We start from the raw sequence: 18465 nt of genomic DNA, 5'->3' as shown, positions 1-18465 counted from the left end.
CTGGCAACTCTTTTTGGAACCTTTCAAAAGAGTCATGAAAATGACTGCTTATTTTAAACTCTTTGAATGTAGTCAGATCATGCTGCAGAGTGAAGCTGACAAGTTCTAGCTAATCAGTTCAAGTGCCAGGAAAGCCATTCCCAGGGTTATACTGCATGACAGAACAAAGCCTGAAGCTCAACCAAAACCAGCCATGAAATCAAGTTTTTCCAAGAATTCATGGGACAAGTTATGGTGTCAGGAGCAAGAATTTTGAAACAGATTGTTTAATGAAATACTCAAGATGGTACAATGACATTACCTGTCCTGTGGACGAAGTCAACTGTTTAACTACCCCTCTGTAATTCTCCATTATACCTTGAGAGCAACATGTACAGTGCCACAACCCTGACCATACAAACTTACTAAACCAAACCAGTGTCTAAATTAGCACTTGAATTTGGCCAAGGGTATCCTTTTGAAGTGCCTTTCATGGTCATGCCCATATAGACACCTTTAGTTCACATCATGGAAATCTCAGAAATCCCCAACATCTTCTAACTGCCAACAACCACATGGGATGTGATAACAGACAGACCAGAGCACAAGAACAGGGTGCAGACACTGGGCCTTCAGCAGCCTCTTCCCTCAGTGAATCTGCTCCTCTTGGCTGCAACACTTCCTAGCACAGGCAGAGCCTGCTATTTTGCCACCAGGAAACAAAAGCAACATCAATACCAAACAGCACTGACCTGCTTTAAACTGCTGTGTTACAGAGCTCTGAAGATATTTCACTACAATAAGATCAGTGTGTGTGACTTTATATTAGAGTCCATTTAAGACAGTCCACAGAATTTGCAAAATTTTCTGAACCAGCAACATTCCTCTATACTTGCTTGAAAATCAATTTCATAGCATAAATAAATAAGGAGGTTCTATTTATTTTTTAACCAAAACACCATTTAAAGTAACACCAATGTGAAACAACATCTCTTCAAAAAAAAAAAAAAAGACAGACAACCAGTGGTGTAGACACTACTTCTTCTATTTCTACTTTAAGTTTATTAAATCCATGAAAAGATATCTGATAATCAAATTTATTTATCTTTTTTAATAAACTGGATGCAGCGGTGCAATCATTTACCCAAAATGTGACATGTTTCACTTGAAACCTGCACAAAAATACATTAGTGATAAATGCTGGTGTTATGTTGGTGAGTTACACAGAACTTCTACCTAAATGGAGAATCAAAAGTGATGCTTTCACTGCTAGCAGACCCTATTCCTCACGTCTCGAGCACTGTATTTAAATGAAGTTAACACAGAACATGGAAAGAGACACTGCCACCTCCCTTCATTGTAACTGAATGTCGAGTCAAAGAACCCCAAATCCTATCAATCGCTGCTTAACAGGCTAGTTCTTCCTAAACACTTGAAAACAAATATATCAACAAAACTGTGACAAGTAATCTCCACTTTGACTATCGGTCACAGGCAGGTGACAACAGAACCTTCTTTCATTATGCTTGGTGCACTGGATTGGTGATGCCCAATACACAGACTGCAGACTGTAATTGGAAGCATGACAAAACTGAGAAAACAGGCATTAATTTATGTACCATTTTCTACTGCTGTCAGAAAAGGGTCAAGAACTTGTTGGAAAGCTACTTTGTAACAACAAATCCTTGAAACTGCAGTTAGTTACAGCTCTAACATGTACTATTACATATTCAATTACTTTATTTCCACATGAGCAGCCAATTCATAGGTATTCTGCTCCATGCACTTTTAATATGCTTCAGAAACATCTGTTAAAAGAAAGATACATGCTTGGAGTCTGAATCTTCTTTCCTGCACCGTGCACATCTATAAAACCACTATGATGGAAAAACAAGAAGTCATGTGTGCAAATCAGGAATAATTCATCTATAATGGCAGGTTGCTGGATGTAATGGAGAGAAGTCATTTTTAGGAACAAGTTCATTTATAAAAAGAAAAGAGCCAAGAGGACACAATGTCACATCCTCAAATGTTTGTACCTGTGAAAGGTATAGCATGTTCTCATGTAAAGATCTACCTGTTAGTAAAAAAATTTCAATATTTTGATCATATTCTGTTATGCTCTCCAGACAAGTATTTCCTTTATTTCCACAGAAGTAAATAATGTTATGTTCATGGGGAAATCTGACACATTGTAGGTTACATTGTGATTTGTAACACAAGATAGTTTTGCAACAGCACAGTCCTCTATAATTTGCTAGTTCTAGGATAAGTGTACAGAAGCACTGTGAGAAAACCTATTCTAAAGGCAATAAGATCTGAAACGTGTGGAGAGGTCTTACTGTCAATTACAGTCCCCAAAAAGATATGCTAAACAGCTAACCTAGACACCTGCGTAAGACCCACTTTCATCCATTTTACCAAAATTCACCAAGAAACTAAAGTAAAAGAAAAAGTCACAAAAAGAACAAAAAGAAAATCAAACCAACCATCCCCCACCATAAAACCCACCAGAAATCTCCAAATGAACACTGCCCTCAGAAAATACTCCTGAAGGCTAAAAAACTCCAAGTCTTAACTTGCACTATATCAAATAGTTGAAGCAGATTCTGACCTGTTTTCTCTTTTTTTTTTCCTAATCCTGCTTTTTGCTATTTATTACTGTATTTTTCAATGCCTTATTCAAGAATTTTAAGTTAGATCATAGCTCTTTTGGGCCAGAACAACCAGTAATAGCCATATACACCAAAATACTCATAATCCATTTTCCATTATGTTAAAAGTTTGTGTAATGAATTAAGTCTTTCAAAAGTCTCAGAATAAATGCTGCTTAAAGTTAGTGCCTCTGGTCTCAAAAGCACTAGTTTTGTTTTTTTTTCCTACCTTCTATCTCTTTCCAATAAAGCTGCACTATTCAGTAACTTTCTGACTTCTTAGGAATCTAAACACAATGAAAAATCTAAGAGACAATTTTATTTGAAATCAGATTGTGGATACACTGTTTTTTCCATCTCAGTGGGTCTTTCCAGAATACATAGAGTGATAATGCCTTCCAATACCACACTGATATCTGGTAAGCTCACTGTCAATGCTTCATCCAATTAAATTTTGACTTTAGAAAAATACTGAAGGCATTAGTCTGCATATCTGTTTAATAAACAGCAAGGAAAGATGCAAGACATTCCAATCTAGAAGTCTTTTACTTAATTACTCCAGAGCATTTTCAGTATTGAAGACTAAACTTCTATATTTGTTCATTTTACAGAAAATGTTCACCAGCAGAGCTTCTGTGCAAAATTTTAATAACTCATCTTCTATAAAGTTACCACTCAATACGGGTATATATCCTCTGGATCTAAGTCATAATTTTACATACATACACTTGGAAAGTACTGCTGGATGATTGAAGGAAATACAAATCAGAAAGTTTTTAATCACTCACACTTGTTAAATTCTGTAATCTTGAGCTCTATTACACAAATGACTGACATCTGCAATCATGTTGCATCTATACTATTTGATTTGTATATGCATAAACAGTTGCCACTGACAGCTGTCTGCTGCTCTACTGCAGCAGAATATTTCATCTCAGCAGAAAAATCCATTCATTTTAGGTACATATGCTGCTTTTTAAAGACAACCATAAAGCCTGCAGGGTACATACCTTTTCATAGTAAACTATTCCATATTCTTTATCATCGCACTTGACGCAACGGAATTCAATCATCAGGTACATAAAATTGGAGCTTCGTTTTTCCCTCTGAGGAAAGAGCCACCACAGATGTGTATCATTTTTTGCAGGACATCAATCTTCAGCATTCTCAGTACACCAATTACCCTACTTCCTTTGTGCTGTAACTAATTAATTAGGTTATCAGCTATTGCAGTAATTATTTAGTTAATCATTTCATAGAACTACTTGAGACCATATCACCTCCTTCCTGACATTCTTACTACTTCACATTCCCACTTCATGATACATATTCACATTTTACAGATGAAAACCTGTTTTATCAGCAGCTTCCAGCTGTGAGTTAAAGGTATAAAAAAATGCAAGGCAGAATAATCAGATGACCAGTGGGTAGTTGCTGTTTGCTTTTTTTGTTGAAATCATTACCTATAATTATGCACATCAAATTAAAAAACAGAATATTGAGAAAAAACGATCATTTCTTAAAACCAAGACCATAAAAATAATAAACAGACAACAACACCATAAAACAGAATAAACTTGAACTACAAGATTAGATTTGCAGCTTATTCATCTTCAGTGGAAGATTTGCTCACATGTTCATTTTTTAAATGCTTTACCTATAAAAAGTGCCCAGAACTTTAAAATCTGGGTCAGAAAAAAGAAAAAAGTTTAATACTGAGTAATTTCAGTTCACTTAATGCATTCATAATAGCTTGCCCTTCCATCATAGATAGAGTGGTTCTCTGTTTAAAGCACAGTTCTAAAAACTTTTATTCCACTGTACTGCCAGTGACGGAGAAAAAACTAAAGGAAAAAATGGGATAAAAAAGATGATAGGCTAATTTCTAAAAAACACTGAAATATTTATAGGGGGCTTATATAACCACAGATTTTAGTTAAAAAAACAATCTGATTTCCAAAGCTCTAGTTACCAATAAGAGAAAAAAAATCTCAGGGCAAAGAAAAAACAGAGTTCTTTGGTGCAAGATGAATATAACAAATGTAACAGTTTGAGCTGATTTTGATCAATAAGGGTTAAAATTTCATTTAAAAATTAAACTACTAGATTATTTTATTTTTTTTAAATATTTGTTCAAAATTACAAATGTCTTTTTTTCTGCATCCAAAGTTAAAAAAATAAAATTTAACAGGTCTGAAGCCAAGGAACAGGTCAAATGTCTAAGAAGCTCCCCATCACAACCTAAAATCCTACAGGTAAGTTACTCATGCCTAAAAGTGTTTGTTCCCAGCTGCTCCAAATTATTAATAAAGCCCGTTTTCTGTGATCAAGTTCACTTGAAGTTGAAAACAGCTAAGACAGCTATGCACCGTGGATGAAATGCTGGACATAAGCTACCTTGTGCACTGGTTGTCCCAAAACCACCTCTGTGCTGAGCTGCTCCTCAGAAAAGTGGGCAGCAGGTCACAGGAGGGGACTCTGCCCCTCTGCACTGTGAGACCTCACCTGCAGAGCTGCATCCACCTCAAGACAAAAAATATGTGGACCTGATGGAGGGAGTCCAGGAGGCCACTAAGATGCCCCAGGGGTAAAAGCAAAAAGGTACCTCTGCTTTTGAGACAGGCTGGAAGAACTGGGGTTGTTCAGCCTGGAGGAGGGCTTTAGAGGCCCTTCCAGTGCATAAAGGAGACCTGCAGGAGAGCTGGAGAGGGACTTTAGAAAAGGGCACGGAGTTAGAATACTTTACTGTGAGAGTGCTGAGGCTGCAGCATAGGTTGTCCAGAGAGATGGTAGAAACCTCATCTCCAAAAACATTCAAGGTCAGCCTGGAAAGGGCCCAGAGTATCATGATCCAATTGAAGATATCCCTGCTCATTGCAGAGGGGTTGGACTAGATGGTCTTTAAAGGTCCTTTCCAAACCAATCTATTCTGCGATCCTGATTATTGCTGAAATAAATCCAACTTTAAGCTTCCAAATAATTACTTTTTCCTTTACCATTTGCACTGGCAGTTGAAGGAAATAAAACCAAGCAGTTAAGAGCTAAGTCTCTTAAAGAAGCAAAGATTTATATTAGCATGATAAAACCCCCAAAATTCCAAACCTGACCCTACAATGACTCACCTCATTGATCATTTCTATTTCTCTAAAGGTGAGTCTGTCCAGCCAATCCACTTTCACCATGTGACCCTGCCGATGAGACTTGGTGAGCTGCATGAAAAAACAACAATGACAGCATTTAAATTGCTCAGAGCAAGAAAAAGAACACCAAAGTTATAACAGAGATACTAATACGAAATGCGATTAAAAAAATAAAGGAACTGAAAAAACTGTATTCACCTTGGATAGCATACACATGGTAACATAGTACACACCTTGTAAACAGCCAAACCATACCCTAAAAATAAGTCTACTATCTAAAATATCAATCTCAGCAAAGACACTAATAATTATCCAAACACTTCACCTTTGCATTTTAAACACAGCAAAGCCAGGAACTTGCTTCTTAACTAAAGTCACGTAAAAAAGATATCCCATTTTTTTGTATTACTATGTTTCATATAGTGAAATTCACCAAGCCAAACAAAAAGAAAGTATCACTGGCATTATAACTGGGTCAACTAAAGATCTCAGAGTAAGTCATAGACAACTTGCTCTCTCTTTTAGTCATCTGATAACCAGCTCAAGTTTTATTCCTATGTCTATAAACTGCTGTAGCAATAGCAAGAAAGTTGTTTAAAGTACTCCTTAAGAATGGAAGACAAGACGAGAGCATACTGCTTGTAGTTTTAGATACACCAACGCAATTTTTGATGAAACATCCAGCAGAAGACCACACAAATATGAAGACTGCCTTTTCAGCTGCTAAGAAATAACAAGTGTTCTTCAAAAAATTCAATAATTATTGCAGAATGCAAGAGATGCAGAGGGACTAGAAAATGTGAAGTTACTTCATCTCTCAAAGAAATTAGTATCTGTCTAGAAAATGGCTAGCAAAGAGACCCCTCAAAATTATTGTTATTAAGGGAAAGGTTGCAACCATGATTTCATTAACTTTGTTCTGTGGTCAGCCAGCCCACCCATGAGCATCTGGATGTGAACAGGCTATACAGTGGCACCAACTGTCACTTCTTGCCCTAAGGGACAGGCAATACAAAGACCTAGGACAGCAGGAATGAAGGTACTGGATGCAGGAGAACAGCAGTCTGCTGCTTCCATGTAGAACTGGAGATGGTATTAGTACAGAAAAACAACACAGAAGATTTAAGTCTAGGGATACACAGGTAGATGTCCAGGTTGCACAATCTGTCAGATATGTGCACTAGACCTTCCATAGCTCAACACTAGAGAGACACTAAAAATAAAAGTCACTATGAAGATAGAGAAGTGAAGAGTTTGCACCAATTTTACTGATTCATTATTCTCTCTCAAATCCTCACTAAACTGGTATCTTACAGAATAAGTATGTTGGGCTAAAGTTTCTGTAATCAAAGTCTTGGAGGAGAAAACTTGTTCACAAATTCTTAATTCATTTTTTATTTACTGCACTAGAGAATAAAAAAAAATGAAGTTATTTTGTGTGTTTCAGAAGAAAATTATTAATATTATAAACCTTTAAAAAAAAAAAAAAGTTGTAATACAGCAATTAATTAGGTCTTGCATACAAGACCTGGAAGATCTGTCAGCATATAAATACACATGAAGAACTGTTGTATTTAACTAATATTTACAGTTTAAAATAAGAGAGAAGCTAGTATCCCTCTCAGAGAAAGGCACATTCGCCATTTGCTACTAAGTAAGATGTATCCCTTTAGATAGTATCTAAACATTATTATTATCTAATTTCATTTAGCCAGCAGAAAGTGTGAGGGAAATGAATGGATCAAAAAGAACTTAAGAGTACTTTAAGTAGAATAAATTAACACACAATTCATGGGAAAAACCTTTTGATATCATTCATGTTGGTGATGCTAAAATACTCTTCCCATTAGTATTCCTCAGTACACAAAAAATCTGCATTCGTAATGCCTCTAGAATGCAACACCATGTTTTTTTTTCATCAGTAGCAGTTTTACTAGCAACATTCACATGTTTTGTGAGAGCACAACCATACAGCACCTCAACATGAAAGGGGAGACTTGCCACAGTATCTATTATGTAAGGTAAGGTAAAATTCCTTGACCACCTAGTCACTGGTTTCATAAAAAATTCAATGTGACAATAACAAAAAACATGCAGACAAGCTCAGAAGCATGTCAAGAAAGGAGTTATCTTTTAGATGGAGAAAAGACCCTTCATAAGCTCTTCTCCAAAGTCACCCGTTATCTGGAAGATTCTAGTTTGGGCTCTGGTACCAGATATCAATCAATAGCATAATACTGGGCAAATATGTTCAATAAACAGAAAAAAACCCAAACCAAGAACAACAAAACCCACACAAACTTGCCATGTATGTACCTAAGTCCTAGTCCTTTTACCTATATTTAAATATACCTTCACACAGAGTAGCATGAGAAGGCATTCAGAAACTGATGAATAAATTACAGAAGAACTGAAGCAGATTATGTTTGAACAATGGCTACTTAGGAGTGACACATCACAAGAACCTCCTCTGCTATGTAAACAGCTATGCAAATGAAAGCTCCCATAGACACACTACCCAAAAACCCTAATTTCCCAAGCATCTGATGAAAAATGGTTTTATAAAAAGGACCACAAAATATCAGTGAAAACACTCCTCTTTCAGAAATTGCCATCTCCCAAAACAGCTTTCAGAAGAATGGGGGCAATGATGTTATTAGCTTTCTATTAGCCATTAACTACAACTCTCAGATAGGATGTGAAGAATTCCCTCGTATTCCTCAGAGGCTGTGGGTCATCATCTTCCAAATGCCAAAACAACAGGCTAAAACAGAATGAGCTATTTTAAGACTGAAGTACTCTATTTTATTTGTGCTTTTTGAGCTAGAGAGAGTGAATGGTAATGTCTGTACAACAGAACTAACATGAAAGGCATGGCCTACACTCTCTAAGCCTTTCTCAGAAACCCATGGCATCCATCATATAACCGTGTCATGAATTGGAAATAAGACTTGGTATTTATTGCCTCTCTACAGAGATTCCTTAGGCCAGAGGGCAGTTATTCTACTATGATTAAGAAATGGGCCACCACTGGCTTTAATGAGCTTTCCATTATAAATTCAGTACAAACTATACTAATAAAACAGAGACCCCTTAAATGAAAGTTAGTTTACCACTGTCATAAATCTCTAGATGAGAAAATGGTTCTATCTTTCATTGGGAGTCCCACAAAGGTCTCCATAAAACTGGGAGACCAAGATTAAAAAGAAACTCACTGAATAAGCATACTGGAGCAGTCTGGAAAGCTTGGGGTAAGCTTACCTGAATAGTCAGAGATCATCTAGTAAAACAGCCCAGTAACTAACACACTCTGACCAATTGCAGTAGTTTTGATGGCGAGAATATACTCTGCCATCAAAACTTGCAGGCAAAAATACTAATATACATATTTGTGAGCTTAAATTAATGAAATTTGGGTTAATTTCTGCAGTCCTATTCAAGTTCTTTCTAATGTACAGGTATGACACACTTCTGAACACTACACCAGACAGCCTCAAAGACAATGGATGCCTTCTGAAAGAAACCTGACTGTCCTCACAAGTCACTGTTAGGAGAGGCTTTTAAACCTGATAGAATTTTGGCTTTAAGCATCTTCAAGGCATATTCATATTTTCATTCTTTACAAAAAATTTAGCTCTTAGGTTCTTCCAACAGAATGTTATGTGTAAAAGAAAGATTTTTAAAAAAAACTTCAGAAGCAATTACATATGATCTGCTTTACTCCTTTGTATAAATCCTGTGAAAAACCTAAATAATCAAATGAAGAGAGCTATCATGTGAGAAAACAGCACTGGGAGCTGTCTTTATTTCTCTCCAGTGAAGTGCATGCCTGTCACATACATTTTAAAGGTTACTTGCTATTCCATTACCTTTGCCAAGCGGCTCATTTGATCTTCAGAGACTGTACTGCTGGTTCTCCCAGGTGTTTTGGTGGGCTCGGAGCCATCAGCTTCTACATTGGGCCAGACTTTCAAGTCATGCATTCCTTGTCGAAACATACTGCATGGAAAAATGCAGAATCACTTCAGTAAATTCAAAATAATACAGCTGTCAGGAATCAAAGTTGAGCAGCAGCTGCAAGAAAATGAAGTTGCTTCCTTTGCCAAAGCTACAAAATTGCATAATTTCACTCTACTGTATAAGTGCCTTGCACCTTGTGTTCTCTACAACCTTTATTTTACTGGCACATGGAGTTTAGAAGAAAATTGTGAAGTCAGAGGTAACTTACCTGGCAAGTGGAAGAAAAATGGGTAAATATCAAAGTCAGTGGGGTGGTACAAACACAAACTGAGGAGAAAGCTCAACTTTCATTGTTTCATTATTTGTAATGAAGCAGAAAGTATTGTATTCCTCTTGACTTGCAAATTGTAACAAGTAACCCCACATCTGCCACTATGAAAAAAATCAACTAAAATACGACCTAAGTTGCATTTGAAGGTCAATGGCTATAAAGCAGCCTTCTGAGCTGCCAAATAATTAAAAAAAAACAAACAAAACAAAACAAAACAAAAAAAAAAAACAACCCAAAAAAACCCCCAAAAACACACCAAGAAAAAGAATGCCACAACTCGCCACATACCACTTTCTCCACCAGTGTCTGAAACTGAATTTATAATTGAAAGTGTGGAATGAACAGAACTTTTCAGGGTAACTGACCACATCTTTTCTCTGCAGAACCCTGCTTACCTTGCACATTTGTGCGGATCCACCCATAAAAAATGCCCCAAGAAATCAAGTGTGTTCATTACCTTTGTAAATAACAGGTGATCACTTAACTCTAAAACCTTCAGGTAAATACAACCAACAGGAACATTTTTAAAAGTGAACCATTAAAACTGAGAAACAACAATTAGAAAGACCATCTGACTTTTAATTTATACATCACTTCATGAAGTATTATTACTAGGGTTTTCTTTTAAAAACTACAAAATTCAAAATTTTTTGTTGGTTTCTCTCAATCTACTTCATCCAAGTTCCACATGCTGGAAGTAAGACTTATATTATTTTTATCTTTTTCCAGGTACTGTGCTTTAATGCTTTTATAGCTACCAGCAGTCTTTGGGGCACAGTCCAATTGATCAGGTTCAATTTTTTGCCTTAAGGCAATGTCATCCTTTTTCGTTAAAGCCGTATCTTCAATGAGAGGGATACAACCTCTCTCTACAGTCACTTTGTGCATTCAAGCACCATTAGAACAGCTTTCCTAATGATAATCTAAACTTTTCCTGCACTTCAGTCTAACCTTATTACTTCTCATCCACTAGCAAAACAAAACAGGCTATTTCTCCCTTTTTCCAGCAGTATATACATACTAGAAAAATATTCCTACATTCTTTTTTTCAGCCTGACTAGGCATTAACACTTCCTCCATCACACCTATTTGCTAGACATTCAATGATACAGACTCCCAGCAGTCTGAAATTTGACAGAAGTTGGTTAGAAAGAACGGAATACACACCATCTGAGTGGAAAAGGACAAGAAAAGAAATGGGTACGGAAATGTCTCCTATGCACATACTTGTAAACTATTTATGTAGTCAATGTTGTTCACACATTTTATACGGGCACCATGATGCTGAAACACACAAAATTTAAGATTCACTGTAAACTACAAGTCTGTTCCTCTCTTTCCCTGGGCAGCTACTCCCCACTCTGTATGTGATAACAATCAATTACAAAAAAGTACCTATGCCTCTTAATCCTCCTTAGACCACAACCTGTTTTTTCAGTCTCCTTTGCACTTAGATAAGATTCTTCTGGGGTATTGTTCACCTCACAGATTATTATTGTAATCCTTCCCACCTTAGTCATACTATCCACAAATTTACTGAACATATCTTCTATAAGATCATAGCATATTAACTTTGAAAAGTGCTGATTTACTGAGTGACATTTTACTCCCTATCAATAACAGGGCATTCACAGTCTAATTGCAAGCCAATTAATTTTTTTAAAGTAATCACTACTGCTATCCAGGCAGTACCAGGCTGTAGAGGTGAAGTGATTTCAGCACTTGCCATCTTAAAATCCAAGTTTGCAGATCATTAAAAAAAATAAAAAATATGTTATACAGAAGACTTCTCTTATACAGCACTGTAGCAAATGTGAAATTAGACTCAGGAATAATCAGGAGCAAATCATCTTTGTGTCTGATTTTTCAAACGTGGAACTGTTAACCTAGTTTAGAAAATATTAAAAACTTATCTCTCACAACCTATCCTAGATTACTATTCACAGGTGAGCTTTAAATGTGTACCAGAGAAGAAAAAGCAGTATACCCATATTTTCCGAAGAGTGAGACCGTTGTTCCTCCCACAGGAACAGCTTTACCAGGTCCATACACATCCCAGATGGTCAGAGCCACCTGAGCATTTCGAGGCAAGTCTGGATACTTCACAGGCAGTTTCAGCCACTCGTTCCAGCTGCAGAGAAACACTATTTATCAGTCATAAAGCCTTACAATTCAAGTTACTCTCTATTAGTTTACACAACCCAGATTTTCTTCAGAATAAAAACTTCTTAGGGCAAATGTACTATTTTCCTGGGGGCTTTAACCATTCTAACACATGTCTGGAGCATGACTAAAAGGCTACAGAACAAAACAAAAATATTCCACCTTGATGATTGAGTAGCAAGGATCAGGCCGCCAGTGAACAGCATTAAAATGTATCATTCCAGCCCCAGAAGTTACATAAAGTAGGATTACATGGCCAGGCACACAAGTAACATTTTATCACTTACCCCTTACACAAAAAGGTTGCTTTTGTGCTGGCTGGATATATACACTAACCATATGGACACTTGAAGAAACATAAGCCACTTTGTAGAAGATGACAGAAAACAAATCTTTCTGACAGGAACAAATACTTGATGCCCCACTAAGAAGAGTATGAAATAAAACGCAAGGCACTTACTTCCATCTAGTGCTAAAAGCCTTGTAGGAAGTTCTAATTGGAAGAGCAAGCGGCTTCCCCTCTGCGAACACCTGACAAGTTACATACAAGTCAGAGCAAGTCTCTTGGTACAGTCCCGAGAACTTCAGCATTGGATCTTCTAGGAGAGCTTTGTAGCTTTTCTGCTCCCTTTTCCCTTCCAGACTTCCTCTAAGGGGGAAAGGGCAGAGGAGGAGGAAAAGAAGAAAACATATGTAAATTGTAACTTACTCTTTTCGTAGTAGAAATCCTATTGCCTTTCCATGGCTTATATTTAGATTACTGAGCATTGAGGCTATTCTCAGTTTGCATTACTGCTTGTAGTGAAATCCAAACACCAGAGAGGAACTCAGGATGTGAAATGCTGAGCAAACATGGAATGTATTGCAGTACTGATTTAGGCAGGGGTGAGGGGAAGAGCAGGGAAAGCAAGAATTACTTGTTTGTCTTTTAAACTGAGGTAACTTCTAGTACAACCAGTGGATTCTCATACAGACCTTAAGTAGGGCAACAATAAATGAGAAGACATACACTGCTATTATTAAAATAGACAAAACAAGCATGAGATTACATGTACTCCAAACACTACTGGAAAAATAAAACCCAAAACAACTATGGTAAGTAAATTTTTAAGACTATGAAATGTATGACTGGTTTTGGAAGTCAAGCATCTCTCAAATCCACAAAAAAAAAAAAAAAGTCCATTTCAAATAAAATTTGGTTAAAGCTTTGCAGCACTTTGCACAATGTTACTGTTAAGAGGAATTGATGGAATTTCTCAGACTTCAGCTATACCATAATTAAAACAGTCATGCACATTAGATATGCACATGCACATTAGATATCTGTCTGTGGATTCACAAGTTAAAACAAAACAAAAACTGAGATGATGGTGATGGGAAAACATGTAAGATCAGTCCTCCACCAAACAAAAACTTACTTGTTTCCACAAAACCATTTCAGAGTAAATAAACAAGTTACTTGTATGGAAGTGGCACTGCACATTCTAAGAGTGACATACACGTCTATGTGAGTGACATACACTTCTATGTGCTAAAACCAAAAAAAACCAAAAAAACCTGCTAGCTTTAATTTTCTTTGGTGGAATGAATTATCAAAGAGGCCACACAAATCTGACTCCTGATGACACAGAACAGTGTGGGCTGGCAGGGATCTTAAAGATCATCCAGTTCCAGCCCTTGTCATGAGCAGTTCCACTCCTTCCACTATCATCACCTGTTCAGAAATTAAACAACCCTTAACAAGTTTCACCAAGTTAGTTTGCCAAAAAAAGTGCAAGATACTTGAATATTCCACCATTGGGTACACTACATTTGAGAGTCAGCCACATCTCTCCTACTCCTCAAACTTCTCACTGCTGTGATGAAGAAAAGTAACTTTAAAAAACAAACCAAAAATTACATCACTGTGTGGAAACTCCAGCTTCAACAAAAGTGCTGCTACGTGCTCATGCAGGAATATATTTACATGCTGCAGTACCTGGATCTTGCTACATTAACACATCCTACTAAGACCACCACACTTTCACAGGACCATGGAAACAAGCAGCAAGAGCATCACCAGTTTATCTCCTTCCCTTAACACTCAGGAGTGACCTGCGACACAGGGGTGGCCCTCCAAATCCTGAAGGGAACTTACAGGAAAGAACAGGCTAGACTATTTACAGAAGAATGTAGTGCCAGGGCAGGGGAGATGGCTTCAGACAGAGTAGATTTAGACTAATTAGAAACTAATTCTTTACTGTGACGGTGGTGATGCCCTGGCACAGGTTGCACAGAGCAGTTGTGGCTGCCCCATCCTTGGGAGCATCAAAGGTCAGGCTGGACGGGGCTGGGACCAACCTGGGAGAGTGGAACGCGTCCCTGTCCATGACAGGGGGTGTAACAGGATATGCTTTAAAGGTCCCTTGTAACACAAACCCATCTGTGATTCTCTGACAGGTGAGAGGCCACGGGAGCCTGCACTGACAGTCGCTGCCTTAGAGCACCTGAGGACACGGCACGTCTGACCCGCGCTCGCAGCGCAGCTCCAGCCGGGCCCCTCGCCCGCCGCGTCCTGCCGCCTCCCCGCGGGCCGGGCCGCTGGCCGGGTCCGCAGCTGAGCGGCACTGCCCGGGCACCGCCGGGCAGCGGCACCAGCGCGCCGAGGGGCGGCCGGCCCGGCACCCCCCAGGGCGGCAGCCACCGCTTCCCTCTGAGCCCCAACGCCGCTCACTCACTCACATCTTCAGCTGCACGTTGATGTCCAGATCGCAGCTGTACACATAATAAAGCCTCTCGGTCTCGCCCATGGCCGCCGCCGCTGCTCCCCGCCCGCCCCCTCAGCGCCCGCGGGCAGCAGCAGCGGCCTCTCCGGCCGCGCTCCGGGCATGCGCTGCCGCCGCCATCTTGAGTAAGGGAGGAAGGCGCGGTGCCGGCCCTTGACCAAAATGGCCGCCGGCCCGCGGCGCCCCGCTCCCCCGCGCCGCCCGGCGCCGACATCGCGGCCGCGGCCGCGGCGGCGAGGTGGGGTTTGTGCCGCCTGGAGGGGGATGCAGCGCGGCAACAGCCTCACAGAATCACAGAGTATCCTGAAGGGATCCACGAGGATCATCGAGTCCAGTTCCTAGCCCTGCACAGGATGCCCCAACTACACGGTAGTCCCCTCAGTCTCCTCCAGGCCTAACAAACCAAGTGACGTTTGCTACTGTGCCTAAGGCTTCCAGACCTTTCACGATCCTCATGGCCTCCTTTGGACCCTTAGTTTGGCTTGGAAGTGAACTTAAAGCTCCCTATTTCCAACCTCCCACCATGGGCAGGGACACCTTCCTCTAGACCAGGGTTCTTCCCCCTAGACCAGGGCTCCCCCAGAGCTCAGAGCTTCATCCAACTATGCCATTATTTATACATAGAAGTTCAGAGTTAATAACCTTTCCAGCATTAATAACCTTTCCCCCCATTATGATTAATTAAGTAGTTTTCATAAAAGTTAAATAATCTCAGCTCAAGTAAAGGGTCTTCCCCAGGGCAGGGGTCACACGATGATCCTACATCTGGCACAGACAGCCAGAAACTACCCACAACTTAAATATTGTAAAATAATATATGACTTAAAAAAAAGAATTAGTGTTTTGAGAATTAATACAGATTGCTAGCACCTTTAAGTGACAAAAATACAGATACTATGTGCATATAGTTATTATTACCCTACACTTACTCTCTCTGTGTAGGCAAAGCAGCCAGCACTGACAAACAGAAATCTTGTGTTTTATGATCCACCACAACCACTGAACTTCTCAGAACTGCAGGAACGAAAGTATAACAAGTGCTATTTTGCTCTAGCTCACTGTACTTTAAAACACTTCTGGTCCTGAGGAAGCACCCAGACAGGTGCTCTCCCACAGCACAGCTCAGACTGAAAAAAAAAGTGTAATTGTCACCTGGAAACAATGTTTTCTCTTCCATTTTCACAGGAGGACAGGGTTAACAGGTGGACATGGAAGGATGTCTTAGCTAGTCCTCTTCTTGTGCAAGTCAGCAGCTGGAAGGGCAGAGGCCAAAGTAGGAAAGCAACTCTTCTTTGAAGAGAAGGACTTTACCACCTTACCACTTTTTTCCCCCCTCAGGTGCTATCACCAGAAAGTATTCCCTTCCTTTTTTTCCAAAACCAATATGACACTAGAGAAGTCCCTAACCCGGAACCTGTATTACTAAAACGAAGTCTTTGCTTTCCAGCACCCCCTGGCATGTATCATGAGTGCAAAACATAATTTAAGTATAATTAAATTAACAAACTCCTCTGCACAATAAAGGTGACTTTTTTATCCATCTTTACTATCTTAATTCTTCACTTTCTGGTTGCATTTACAGTTTTAGCAGCCCTGGCAGGTACCATTTGTTGCCTGCCTCATAATTTTTGATATCTTTGATATATGGTTCCACATATAGGTTTTTTTTGCATAAAATTTCTGCTTTCTGTAACAGGAATAAACAAATATATTTTTCTCCTTGGGTATGAAGAAAAAGTAAAACACAAACCTACAAAAGATTAAAAGACAAATAAATCTCACTGTTTTAAAGCTAAGCAATGTATGTCTGTGTGCAAACAATAAGCATATTCATATGTGTGTACCTGTTTTGCTATGATTTTTTTGTCAGGAAAAATTAGATTCTCAATGAATGAAATTAGTGGTATCAATTTAATAATCTCACACTCTATTGCACCACTATAGACACTTTCAGATAATTATTGAAGCTTTTTTTAAAGAAAAAAAAGAAAAGGAAAAAGGTAAGGGAAAAAATTACAGGACGCCTCTGAAAAAGGCATTAAAAAACTTTCTTTCAGATTCCAACATGCCTAACTAGATAACTAAATTAAGGGAGGTAAAAGAAGAGAAAAATGTTTAGGAGAGATGTTTTTGACATTGAGAAAGATGTTATTTCAATCAGAAATGTCACTTTATACCATTTTCTGATATTAATAACCTTACATTTCTAGGTTCTCATATACTGCCACAGAGGCAGATAGGAAGAGTATTTTTCACCTTGAAGGGTCCTGAAGCACTTGGAAGAGGCAGTGATGAACATTCAGGGCCACTCCTTGTGCTGTGACACAGTTCTGGCTGGAGGTGATGGGCATCTGAACTGCCACAAACCTACAGCCAGTGAAGCTGAATGGGGCCTTTTCTTGTGGAGCAGATGAAGAGCTGGATAAGGACATTTTCCTGTTTTACTCTCTGTTGTCACTTCTGTGTGTCCTTCACTTGACATTTCTGGCAACATCTGTACTAAATGGTAAAAGTATCCACCATGGGCTGTTGCCCCTAAGTCAAGTAGTTCATGTGACTCGGCTACCCTCTCTTCATCTGGGCCCTGCAGAGTGGTCTATCCATATCCCAACTGGTTGATCTCTTCTGTCTTGTAAGCTTCAGTGACCACTCCTCTGGCCAAAATATATTTATTTAAATTATTTATGTGTGTGTTTTCCAGCTCTAAGTGCCTGATGTAGTAGCAGACTGTGCTGGCTCAGGTTCCCCAGAGAAGTTTTGGTTGTCCTGTCCCTGGAAACATTCAAGGCCAGGTTGGATGGATCTTGAAGCAGCCTGGTGCTTCAACTAGGAAAGTATCCCTGCCTATGGCAGAGGAGGAGGAAGTGGGAACTAGAGGATCCTTACGATTCCCTCCGATTCAAACCATTCTGTGGTTCTATGATCATACAATATAAGGATTGTTTTACTGCCTATGGGAAGGTTTTGTAGTGTGACACCTCAGGCATGTCATGAGATGACTTTGTGGTGGCCTCTTGTTTCTGGTTTTGGCCTCTTGAAGTAGAGCAGGATTATTCCAAATGTTGCATTTCAAATGAGGCACATCTGTTCTTCTGTTGCTGATCTGTAGCAAACCCATAACCAAACTCTCATGGCAACTCTGCTTGGGTTTTCTTCCTTAAGTAGACTAATAAATATATGCCACAAGGGAGCCCAGGAATGAACTAGTATGCAACTACATATATGTTGATACCAGGAACACATTCTTGAAGCAACCCTGAGTGCCAAGATTTCTGATGCTCCAAGTGCATTGTGAAGCAAATTCTGACCTTCATTGTGCCAGCAAAAGAAGGAGCATCTGTCCCTTCTAGCTTGGGGTGAAGCTGAGCGTGACATGAGAGACTATTGGGAGTTACTGGTAGCCAGTCCCTCCTGCTTATGGTCCACGACCCCATTTCAGGAAGTTCTGTGTCCAAGCAATGCCACAGAAATCA

General features: G+C 39.2%; 1 protein-coding gene across 2 annotated transcripts in view; it reads right to left on the bottom strand.

Moving 5' to 3' along the window:
• PIK3C3 (phosphatidylinositol 3-kinase catalytic subunit type 3) overlaps positions 1-15111 on the bottom strand; it is a 64726-nt gene extending 49615 nt beyond the window's left edge. For both annotated transcript variants that reach the window (XM_077790059.1, XM_021538922.3), the window contains exons 1-6: positions 14949-15111; positions 12688-12876; positions 12052-12195; positions 9643-9772; positions 5756-5842; positions 3644-3739 (exon numbers count right to left, since the gene is read on the bottom strand). In XM_077790059.1, the coding sequence (XP_077646185.1) occupies positions 3644-3739; positions 5756-5842; positions 9643-9772; positions 12052-12195; positions 12688-12876; positions 14949-15016 (714 nt within the window). In that variant the 5' untranslated portion in view covers positions 15017-15111. The remainder of the gene's footprint in view (positions 1-3643; positions 3740-5755; positions 5843-9642; positions 9773-12051; positions 12196-12687; positions 12877-14948) is intronic.
• Positions 15112-18465: the final 3354 nt, after the last annotated feature.

Source organism: Lonchura striata, chromosome Z (assembly GCF_046129695.1).
Source record: "Lonchura striata isolate bLonStr1 chromosome Z, bLonStr1.mat, whole genome shotgun sequence".
In the NCBI taxonomy this organism is placed as follows: domain Eukaryota; kingdom Metazoa; phylum Chordata; class Aves; order Passeriformes; family Estrildidae; genus Lonchura; species Lonchura striata.
This window is presented reverse-complemented; position numbering and strand designations above follow the sequence as displayed.